At 41.4% G+C, this 12,321-nt stretch overlaps 1 protein-coding gene across 1 annotated transcript; it reads right to left on the bottom strand.

Moving 5' to 3' along the window:
* Window positions 1-3,479: 3,479 nt before the first annotated feature.
* LOC139883737 (uncharacterized) lies at window positions 3,480-9,356 on the bottom strand. The gene is made up of 5 exons (XM_071867874.1): window positions 8,274-9,356; window positions 7,372-7,836; window positions 6,206-7,276; window positions 5,147-5,267; window positions 3,480-4,453 (listed from the first exon to the last, which is right to left on the bottom strand). Exons 1-5 carry the CDS (start codon window positions 9,354-9,356, stop codon window positions 3,480-3,482), a joined length of 3,714 nt encoding a protein of 1,237 aa, XP_071723975.1.
* Window positions 9,357-12,321: the final 2,965 nt, after the last annotated feature.

Here is a 12,321-nt window from a genome sequence, read left to right as displayed (position 1 = left end):
TCCATGTAAGCTTTTCCGTAATCAAGTTAGATAGAATTAATGAAAGAACTCGGTTGCACTAATTTGATAGATTTTAGGATTCGATTATACTAATTTGATAAGTTTTAGGATTCGATTGCACTTTTTGTATGTTTTATGACTAAATTGTATTTCCTTAATAAGTTTTAGAACTTACAATACATTTATTCTAATTATTTTTCTCCTTTTTTTGGGACCAAAATAATGAGAGAGAGAGAGAGGATGCAAAAGCACATATAAGCCAAGTGAACACGCATGTCCAATTTAATACGCCGAGCCAATAGAGAGACGATGTAAAAGCACATATAAGCCAAGTGAACACGCGTGTCCAATTTAATACGTCGAGTCAATAGAAATTACGGTCACATCAGCAAATACTTTTAGAATTTTAAATGGACATATTAGAAAATGTAGCAAACTAAAGTAGCGGGGGGTGTGGTCCATGATTCCTTATATGGTCAAACTTTTTAGTAGGGTAAATCGTGCTCTCCTTTTCAGCCTTTTCTTTCAATTTCTTCTCCACTTCTTTCCCTGACGTCCCTCATTTTAGTGAAAAATGATGTGAGCAGGGTGCGTGGAACAAGCCCCATTTTGGGACCATTTGTTGATAAGAAAGGTTGGACCTATCACTGTGAGACTACCTGCAATTACAGTTGGAAAGAGTGCAAACGTTGTCAACCAGATCAGAAAGTTCATCCAAAGAAAAAGCAAGTGGGGAGGGCTTTTGAGAACGACTAATGGGAGGGTGATGCTTCCGTATGTTGATAAGATGGTGTCTTTTTGTATGTCCACAATAATAATACAAATATAGTTTCAGACTTGTGCAATTCACAAGCACCTTCCTAAACTACTAGCTATTGAGTGAATTTTCGAAAATTCTGGGATCTAATTGCAAAAAATTAAGTTTAAGGATGGTATTTAACATTGAGAAAAACGTTCAAGGATCACTCATTCATTGTCCGTGATATATATCTAGTTGATCCCAAGGAAGCTTCCTAGGGAGTTGCCTCCGCCGGCACTGGACTCCATGCTCTTGTCCTTGAGTCCTATTGGTGTTTAGCCTTAACCAACGTGACATTAATAATTAGTTAAAGCCCTTAAACTGCCTTCATTAAAATTCCTATCAATGAACGCGAGAACTTTAATATTAGAATAACCTTAAAGGTAGCTTTATCTGATAAACATATCTGTGCTTAGGGATCAATAGAATTAGAAGGTTTGATAACTAATCTTATAAAAGTACAAAGTGCTTTCACCAACAATGTCGAATAGGCTCATAATGGAGAACTGGATTCCAAATCTATCTCATTGGCATAGTGTTCAAAAGTTTCAAGATATTTGTAACTCTAACGAGAGATATCTTGGAAAATTAAATTTATAAAATAACAAAGGCAAGTTGCAAACATGGCTTCATTACTAAAACAAATTAATCGCAAAATACGGGGAAATGTGTCAAAAAAAGTCATAAACATATTGCATTTGTGCCAATTTAGTTCTAAATCTTTTATTGATGTTAATTTAGTCATTAACATTTTAACATAATATCAATTCAGTTATTCTATCTAATTTTGGCTAGATATTGCTAATGTGAACACCGGCCAACTTGTGTTTTAGCGCTAATATGAACAATTTTTAATTGTATTTTTTCAATTTCTTTTAAATTTTTTCGTTCTTTTTTTCTTTCATTTTTTTTTTGGCCTTTCTTTTTCCTTCGTGTTGGCCGGCCATTGACCATGGTAGGGCAAGCTGGCCTCACCTAGGCAAAGGTCCCCATCACTCACCACAAATGAGGCCTGACCAAGTGAGGGCAATGGCTCACCTCCCTAGATCTAGTGAGGCCAACCCTCGCCCAAGCCAAGATAGCCTCGCCATATTTTTGGCTAGGGGAGCCCTTGCTCGGCCAAGCCTTGCCTATGGTGGGCAACAGCGACCCTCGCCTAAGCAAGGCCAACTCTTCTTACCATGGCTGGTCATTGACCAAAGGAAGAAGAAAGGCAAAAAAAAAAAAAAAACTAAATATGAGAAAAAAATATTAAAATACTATTAGAAATTATCCATATTAGTGTCGGCAATGCCATGTAGACTGCCTAGCATTCAAATCAGCAAAATCAAGGCAAAATTAATCAAAAAAAGTTTAAGATTAAATTGGCATCGGCGCAATAAATTTGTAACTTTTTTTTACACTCTTTCCGTGTGAGTTACAAAGAGTATCTTTCCACTATATTTTTAAAGGTCTTGCCATTGGTACTCTGAAAATGACAATATTTATGTATGAATCTTTAACCTGTATCTCTAGAACAATCGCCAATAAGATTTTATTGTAGAAAAGGGCCATGGTCACCATTAAATGAAATTACTCATGACGCTTGAATTTAATGCTCTTGGCGAGCAGACTCTCCCACTCAATGTAGTGGTAGGCGCCATTATTTAATGTAAGCCGCTTTCTCCATTAACATATCTCTGAACCCACTTTGTACACCAAAGCAAACCCAACCCCCCACTTCTCTCCTCTCCAGCACACTGAAGTTTCTCTCTGTAGCTAGTACTTGTTAATGGACGCTCACTTGGACCATTGCAATAAGGTCAATGCTCCAAAGGAAGCAATTTACCTATAGTTAGCCCAATAGATCCCTAATCTTATATCTAGACGCTTGAGCTATGAATTTACTGCGACTTACTTTGAATGGTGTGATGCTGAAAGATGATTGAAAGTTAGGTTGATTATAGCTATTCCAACGTGCACTGCCGCTCTCTTTCCATGCAATAGTTAAGTATACACTTTGTATGATCGAGGATTGATTGATGATGTGACCTTGTGGAGCTCCAACGTGTTTCATGATGGATCCTCTTTCTGGAATATGATATTGCTGCTCCGCACCATGTGTTTAGTGGGATTGACTTGTAAAGACAACCTAACCCTGCTAGTCTTATCAATACATCCAAATCACTGGTGGATCAACTTATTTTGTTGTGGAGTGCACGAGAACGACAGCTTTAATTTTATAAGCTGCTTGAAGATACTGCTGTTGGGATGATCCCTTCTTGGATATGGTTTGAACAGCATGCTCAACCTCACATTGTTATTGCACCATATTTAAATCTAATATGATATTATCGTGTTATAAGAGTGCGGGAGAATTTTCGCTGAATCTATAAAAACAAGGTTAAATAATTGACCTGTTGGTGCTTCCCAATCTTCTTGAGTTGAACTCCGCAGGCGCACGATCAATCGATCTCGAACACCATCCGGGAGGAAAAAACTCATATCAAAATACCCTCTAGCAGAAATCCACCGTTGAAATTATTGAAATTTAACGAGTAAGGGCATATGTGGGAGAAACGATCGAACAGAAGTTTACTAGCTTGACAAAATTCCCTTAAGCTTTGGGGACCTTACCCCGCCTTACAATTTGACAAACTTCCTAGTCTGGATTATCTGTACAAGTTGGGCATATGCCCGGTTATTGTTCATCCATCTCAGAAAATCTCCCACTTTCGAAGCTATGATGATTCATCCAAACAGGTTCAAGCAAAGCCCGAGCGGCACTCAATCGGTTCTGTCTATATCCGGGAATTTGTTCTCCAAGCTTTTTCTCAATCGGAAGATAGATTTGATCAAGAGAAGCCAACATCATATCAAGTTGATCCCAATGTTGATTTTCGTGCCCAACTAGCTTTGCAGTCACAAAGTGCAAGAGTCCCAACACAAGGCCGTCATTATCCCTCTCGAGCCCAAACAATGAACCAGCCAAGAAGATCATTCCAACTGCATCGAGTAGATTAACATTTGCTCTCAGCAGATCGAGTACTGTTTGCAATAGCTTCTTAAATGCTGGGTACTTCTCGGATCGAGAGATGCTCTCATCCTCCACTTCAGAACAATCTTCAGAGAGCTCATCCACCTCCATCCTTGCTATAACTGACGGCCATGATGGAAAATGGGTTGAAATATCGGACATGGTTAAAGAAACATCTCCATGGATCTTGTTCAGCATATATGTGGATCCCAGGGCCACAACCAAATCAGGCAGCCATGGTTTGGCTGCTGCAATAAGACGCGTGACGCAACCATACCCTAATGATAACTCGACACTAATTATCAGATCGAGCAAATGATTGGCTAGATCAAAGATTTCCAACTGAACCCTTGAAGCTTCGCTGGTGTCTGTAAGGACTAAATTAAGCAATTTTACCATGTAAGTGAAGGAGCTCTTCAGACACGTGGTCATTTCTTTCATGTCATCCTCTGTCAATTGCAATGACTGGCTAGATAGTTGTGCTAAATCTGAGATGATCTGTCGAACGGCTGCTGATGCGCAATGTAAGCATCTCCCATAATTGCCAGAATAAAATCTCAAGGTTATGGCATCACTTATGAACTTGAAAATTGCGGTTAGCATCTTCACCTTTCTGGATATCTTTTTTCCTGTTGATTCTGGAATGATGTCACAAGAATAAAACGTTAGCAGCCAACCAGAGCACACGCAAAACATCTGCCGTAATGAACCCATAGAGGTGATTGTGCAGATACTTTTTCAAATTTTGACAATTTGAAACAGTGTACTTCATCAACAAAGCAATACCATCAACCTAAAGAAAGAAAAATCAGCTAACCAATGCCCAGTTGCCCAGTAAAGTGTTCAAAAGGCCATATATGCTGTTCATCTATACCCTAATCTTCTTTTGATCATGAACTAAATCATGCCAACAAGAGTAACCCTTTTGAGATTTCCTTGACTCAGAATGTATTGGCAATTTAGATGAACAAAGTCACAAAACCTACTTAACCAACAGTTGTCCTTCTGCAGATGAAAGCAGCATGAATGATGAAGAGCATCTCACTATAACAAGGATTACGCTCTTGCTAATAAAAGCAGGATAGGCAGATGCTACCATTTCCATCCACACTTGGAGAATTTTAATTCAAGTAACAATACCATCTCATGGATTAGATGGAATTGTGAATGTATTCACAGCAGCAAACTATAAGCTAATTACTGTTGCTTCATGCACGTTACAAGTTCAACTTTATAAGAATATGAATAAATGGGAAATTCACATAATAGCAGATAGTTAGAATACAGGATATCTCTCCCTTTTTCTCGTATGCCCTTCCACACACACTCACCACTATCACTTGGTTGAGAGGCATCTGTTGCTGGTTCCTTTTCCTTTTGTCCAGAGGCAGGATTAACAGGGCCACCAGCTCTAAGCAGCTTCTCCGCACACTTTAGCAACTGATCCATAACCTAGTAATGCAGGATAATTAGCCAAGCACCTACACAGGTTCTTCAGTCATCTACCACTCATAGAAAAGGCTCACTCAACAAAAGTATGTAAGGCTAAAACCTCAAACCAGGGCCCTGAGCTTAAAGTTGAAAGGAAGCCAATCCTATTCATTTCTTTTCTATGGATGGCACTGATGAAGCACAAATGGAAGAAGCATATCCCTGCTGTTAACATAATATTTTACTCCATCATAGAGACTGGTTGGCAAGAATACAACAAAGGGTTCAAACCCCTCAAACAGTTAATTTCAACATATATAATGAAGACACATCTAAACCAATACAAGTATCAAAAGAATACAGATTGGAAGATGTTAATGAATGTACAAATCAAGTTCTGTGCCAGATCTGTCACTCTTCCATCCTAACTTGGTTTACACAAACACTCATAAGAAATCCATAATGGGTACTCTGCTGTTGTACAGACATCTGAAAAATATGTCTCTATCAACTGCCGGCATATTTCGTTAACAGAAACCTGGACATTACATCAGTCCCATGTTTCTAGTGAAAGCTTACAAAAAGTCCAATTTCATATGTGCATTTGATATTCAGTTTGTACTGTTCCACCCGACGGTGATATTTTTTCATGTTATAAGCTGAGCATGAGAAAAATTGGGATCTGGCGCACCTTAAAATCGGTCATCAGTCAGTATCACAATGTAGGCATAATGCCTGGTAACAGGTTTACACTTTATTTTCCCTAACTGATCCTAGCAAGAACAGAATGAGAAGACTGGTATATGAAAAAAGTGAGACAAAGGAAGAAATCTATCATGCAGATGGACCAGAAACCATAATGAACAAATAGTACGTAATCATCATCACCATTTTGTCCAAAGTGAACTTCCTACTAGTAATAGTCATTACAAGTCACTTATAAAAAGAAAGATTTTTACCTCTATCACTGCTCTTGAAGGGTTTGATGTGCTATACATACTGTTGCGAGAGTTCTGTGAACTACTCAGGCTAGGATCTGCTGCGGCCATGTGCATCACCAAGGTTGTATATGCCAAGAGAGGGTATATGCTCATGCATTCAACATTCACACACTCCACAATGCTGGCTGTTGTGATAACCTTTAGAGTATTAAGAATCAGTTCACAAGATGAAGAAGCCAACATAGCCTTCCGAGAGTCCTCACATCCAAGCAAGTCTCTTATTTGCCAGGCTACTCCTACAGCAACCAGATAGCCATCCTCAAAGCTGGATGGCATCTGCTGGCCGACTCTTGTCTTTTTAGCTAAGTTTCTCACCGATGACTGATTTTTTTTCCTTTTTGATGAGGAATTACTCTGCTTCTCTGACATATCAATGCCAAACTTCTTATGGCAATGGAAAGCAGCATTTTGCAGCAATTTTGAGAAAGTGTCAAACATATCATCACATTGATCATAAGAGAGCAACAACTTATGGGCACTTCTTACTTCAGATTGCCTTTCTTCATTTTCACATATACCAATACAGTCCATGACTATGCGCCCACATTCTTCAATGAGCCCTGACACATCATCTGGGGAGATGGCAGAGACGATATTGAGAACAGAAGATTGAGCATGCGCAGTTGGTGCCGCAGCAAATAAGCACTTCAGCTTGTCATTTGCAAATATTTCCTTCAGGGCATCCTTGTATGATGGCTCACCAACAAGTTGCTTACAAATGTATGCAGCAGCATCAAGTAAACCCTCAATCTGATCCTCATTCAGCTTATCGGTTGACAAAACAAAACTAATAAATACTTTGAAAAGTTGCATAAGAGACTTCAACGGTGCACCTTCCGAGGCAGCATACTCACAAAACCTTGCTCCAGCCTTGGGCGACCTCTTGATAAGTGTAACACATCGATTACATGCCTCTTCAAAAGTTACCTTGGAGGGAAAATATGATGGCAAAAGCAATCTCGTGATCTTTTGTGCAACTTGTGCCTGATCAGTTGCAAGCATGGACAGTAGTGCTTCTAGGGTTACCACCTATGGAACATAAGTGTGAATAAGAAACAAAACCAGCCAAATAATAAAAGACTGCATTATCTTAACATATAATAGATTGGAGACAGCACTTCAACCTTATTAAACTGAAAAGATCGAATATCTCTAGTGAGGAGGAGAAGTTCAATTAGGGCAACCCGCACAGAAAGAGTACCATCTGTAATCAGATGCGCAAGTCTCGGTAGTAGCACTTTAAGAACCTCATGTGACTGTCCATTACCAAGCAAATATGCGACTCCATTTATAGTGGAAAGCCTAACTTCACTGCAGTTGTCATATGCCATGTCATCGAAAATCCTTGTAATAATCTTGGTGATGGTAGATGAAGGAATAACTTCCCAGAACAGATTAAGGATGCGGCAACAACCTTCCACTGCAACAACTCTTACATCAGGACAATCATCCTTGAGCAGTCTTTCCAACAGATAGAACTGTCTGTCAAGTAATCTGTCCTTAACCTCTTTAGTGGCATCTGGATCTTCTAGAGGGAACACGTCCAACAGTAAGTGCAGTGCATTCTGTCTAACATCTGAGTTTGCGACCTGTCAAGGCAAGTGTAAACATTCAGACATTGCATCAGTGAAATGACATAGGAAAATTCTCTTGTTCTGACTCCCTCAGTTTGTTCAGTATTAATTGGCATCACGAAACTACAGAAACTACTGACGAAAAAAAGGGCCACTGATCCACCTTTCACTGAACATTGGACATAAACAGCAGAATCTGGTCCAACATAACCCAACTATATGCTGGTTCGACACATGCCACTAATTGTTCCTAGTTGCCAGCATCAAAGTCCAGCTTGCTCACCACTAACCAAGATAATTATAGATGCAATCAATATCAAATGATATCATAAAAAGGGACAACCTCTTTATCTGTATGCAGGTAGCATCATCAGATCATTCATTCCTATCAATCAAACCCACAAAATTTGTCATTTTCTTTAGCAACAAATTCATCCATAATCTGACCATACCTGTAGTGAGCGGAAAAGTACTGGCTCGGTCAGACGGAAGAGGACCTTCTCAACACCATCAACAGTCCGCTGATTGATAAACCCACCCAAGACTCTTCTGATTGATGTTGCAAGTGCTGCGGAGCTCAAGTGTATCGCCCCTTCAATTAAACCCTGCAAAAACCCATTTTCAATCTCATCTTTTGAATCTCCTTCCGCAGCATTCCACGCCCTGAATAGTATATCCCCATATGCCTCCAACATCGACTTCCTCCCGAACGGAATCTGCGATTTGATCATCGCCAAAGCTTCCTTCACGAGCTGCCTGCTCAGCCCAAACATGAACGCCACGAATCGCTTCCCTTCCTCGGTCTTCAAATACAGCGGCGAGATCACACACCGAATCAACAACATCTTCAAGTCCTCGATGCTGTCATCCTCAAAGTCAAACAAGCCGAACGCTTCCCGCATCGCGTAAACCCTCCCCACGTCGACCTTCTTCTTCAAAGTCAAGGACCTCGACACCAGGAACGGCAGGAACTGCGAAATCAAATTCTCTCTCCCGGGTAGATCGCCCTTCCACCACTCCTCGCACAAGCCCACGATCTCCGCCGACAAGACCGAGTCCGACTCGAAGAGCACCAAATTGTCGTGCAGCGCCCGCACCGCCGGCAGCAGATCGCCCGCCGCCGAGCTCTCCCCGCGGGCCGCCGAGACGCACAGCCGGGCCACGTGCGCCAAGACCCGGAGCCTCTCCAGGGCCTTCTGCCTCCGGCGGTCGAGGCCCGCCGGGGAGGGCCCGCCGCCGAGGGGCTCGGAGAGGCGGCGGGAGGAGCGGCGGGGGCGCTTGGAAGGAGGGGAGGCGAGGTCGCCGGGGTCGGCATCGGGGGAGCCGCGGAGGAGGTCCCTGAGGGCGGCGACGGACTGGGAGACGGCGCGGTGGAGGGAGGCGGGGAACGACGACGGGGAGGAGGCGAGAGGAGGGGGCTGAGAGTGGAGGACGGATTTGAGGGCGGCCTTGGAGGATTTCAGGCTGAGGCCGGCGACGGCGGAGAAGAACTCCTCCGGCGAGGATTTGAAGGAGGAGCGCAGCCGCTTCTCCATCGGCGACGGCGAGAGAAAGAAAGAGAGGGAAAATGGAGATGTCTCTGGCTTTTTGAATTTTGGAACTGGCGACGACGACGACGATCCTACAAAGGAAAAAAAAAAATTGCTTTTTGCCCCCCAAACTTGCACGTTTTTCTCGATTTTTGTCTCTATTTCTTTTAATTTATCTAATCAAGTCCTTGAAAATTGCGTGTAACCCGTTCGATACCGGACTCGGACCCCCGCAGTTATCATTATTACATTTTACTGTTGGGGTTAACTCCGAGAATAGGAACAGTTTAAGGACCTACTCAGGTCCAGAATCCCTCCACTCCTACTCCAATTAATCGTAGCCCACATGGTCTTTGTAGGCGGCAAGAATTTCAACTCGGAAAGCTCAAGTGCAATCTCTGTGCCGGAAAAATTCACCCGTGGTTTTTATCTAATCAAGGTTTTCTGTGAGTTCTGAATCGACATATTAACTCCAATTATTGACCAAAGCAAGAGTCAGAAGAGCTTGATTAGAAAAATTCATGCAAGTTTAAGCACTTAATCTAAGAAAGTGAAGAATTAGCGACCTGATTATTTTCTCCATTGGTCGAAGGCATTTTCTTTTGTGCTTTATTATACATTTTTTGTTATCATGTTTGTTATTCTAAGGATCTTCGATAGCCAAACTATGCACATGCATTGCATGTACCCACAATATTGACATTTGGAAAGATTTTGCAAAATTATGTTACTACGAAATATATAGATCGTTAATGAATGGAAATAAACTATTTACGCAGTATGAAGGAATTCTACACATATGAAAATATTTCATAATTTGAATTTTGTTAATAATATAGTACAAATTGGGATTTTAAAATTAAAATATGTAAAAAATAGAATACATGAAGTAATCAATTCATTATTTTATTTATCGATAGAATTAATCAATTAACGATGGGCAATCCCTTTTTGTTTTTGTCGAAAAAGCTTTCGTAGCATTCTCATTTAAGTGAAAGTTTGAAAAGATAAAATGTGTGTTTGTGAAGACTTTTGAGGAAAGTCTTTAAGAAAATGCAAAAACCTTTAATTCAAAATATTTTCCAAAATGCAAACTGTGTTTGGTAAATTATAATTTAAAAACCCTTTGTAAGTACTTCTAAGTAAAATGGTGTTTGGGGAATCACATTTACAAAAAAAAACTTTGGTGATTAAAAAAAATTATAAAAATAAAAAATAAAAAAGTTCACCGGCCAAGCAAATAGCCGCCGGCGACCTCAGGGTCGGGCGACCTCCGAGAGGGTCGCCCGACCTAGATTTAGGTGCACTGAAGGTCGTAAGACCTTGCGGTGACCCAAATTTGGGTCGCCAGAGGTCGTGCGACCTCGCGGCAATCGGCGCGACCTAGATCTGGGTCGTGTCGGAGGTCACGTGACCTCACGGCAACTGGTGTGACCTAGCAATGACCAGATCCGGTTGCCCAACCTCCGCGCGACCAGATCTAGTTGCCAGAGGTCGCGCGACCTCATCGTGACCAGATCTGGTCGCACGGAGGTCGGGCAACCAGATCTTGTCGCGGCGACGCAACTCGTTGGGTCGCACACCTCGCAGGCGGTCAACGCGACTCCCCGAGGTCGAGCAATTGGCCGGTGATGGTCGCCGCAACCTCACCGAACTCAGTTGTGACCTCGCCTACCTCAGCCGTGACCTCACCAGCCTCTCAAGCTCGTCTACGCCGCTGGAGAAGAAGATGAATAGTTTTTCATGAACAATGACATGGGCATTTCAAAAATGCTGAAAGCCCAAGGTAACCTAGGACCTGCCTTGGGCTTTTCAACCTTTGGAATGCCAGTATTACTTGAAGGCAAGTTTTATTGGGTGTTTCCAAATACTTAATATTTGGGCAAATGGGCTTTGGACCCCCAAAGGGCTTTCCAAAGTGGTTCCTAAACGGAGCCAAAGTACGAGTTTCAAAGCACAACAACTCCAAAAGATAAATTGAGGGATAAGCAACCCAATTAATTGGCAGAGACTCATTTCAATGGGCCTTCACAACCCAGCCTGTCACTTGATTATGCTCTCTTCTGCAATGGGCAACTATTAGGTTGGTAATTTTTTTTACACGCGATTGGGCTTTGGTATGATCAGAATGTGCACTTCCCAACTGACTTGATCTATGCCCTCATCTATCACCTTCATCAGATCCATTCTATCGATCTCCATCTCCATCTTCAATTCAGTTTTTCCTTTAAAGTACTTTAGGAATTCTAGCATAGCAGTTGCCTCCGCCTATCTCACTGAGAATTCTCACCATAGAAGCAAATCCATTGATGAGGATACCCCGACTGTCTTGACATACACAAGCAATGCCCCTTCCCCTGTTTCTTTAGCATAAGATCCCATCCATGTTGATTTTAAGCACACTTGAGGGAAGGGGAGTCCAAATTAGAGGTATGTTAGTTCGCATTTGCGATTTTCATTCCTTCTTTCCCACCCATATGTTTAAGTTTGTCTCCATGGTCCTTACTGAGATGATTACATGCTGGGGATTCAACATTTTAGCTCTAAACACCCAGTCGTTGCAAGATTTCTAGATGTGCCATAATAATAAGGCAAGCTGCTCAAACGATATCAAAGTATATCGAAAATTAACCAACCACTCCTCTATTCAGGTCACTCCATGAACATAACTTTGTATGTTTACCACAATAGTATTCTAGACTCGTTGAGTCCATGGACACAAAAGGAAAAGATGCTCAATGGATTTCAAGTGCTAATGACAGATTGTGCAAGTGGCTTCAGGTACAATATGTCTTTGAAATGAATTCTCTTTGGTTGCTAGTGCATTCTAGCAAAGTTGATAAAGAAAAAGAAAAATATCTTTTTGGGCAGGTTGTATTTTAATATTCCATATTCTATTCCACAATTCTCTAGAGGTTAAAAAGGATGATGATGATCAATTTTGTTTATGGATTTCTCCTTACGCCCTAAG

This window comes from Rutidosis leptorrhynchoides, unplaced genomic scaffold, assembly GCF_046630445.1.
Source record: "Rutidosis leptorrhynchoides isolate AG116_Rl617_1_P2 unplaced genomic scaffold, CSIRO_AGI_Rlap_v1 contig441, whole genome shotgun sequence".
NCBI classification, from domain to species: domain Eukaryota; kingdom Viridiplantae; phylum Streptophyta; class Magnoliopsida; order Asterales; family Asteraceae; genus Rutidosis; species Rutidosis leptorrhynchoides.
The sequence above is the reverse complement of the archived record's forward strand: the minus strand, read 5'-3'. Positions and strand labels throughout refer to the sequence as shown.

Bases quoted from the DNA above. Each gene is read 5' to 3' on its own strand.
- LOC139883737 (XM_071867874.1), bottom strand. From the start codon at position 9,356: ATGGAGAAGCGGCTGCGCTCCTCCTTCAAATCCTCGCCGGAGGAGTTC. The intron at 7,837-8,273 runs GTATGGTCAGAT...TTGCCTTGACAG, and splicing joins TACTTTTCCGCTCACTACAG to GTCGCAAACTCAGATGTTAG. The intron at 4,454-5,146 runs GTGAGTGTGTGT...ACATCATTCCAG, and splicing joins CTCTCAACCAAGTGATAGTG to AATCAACAGGAAAAAAGATA.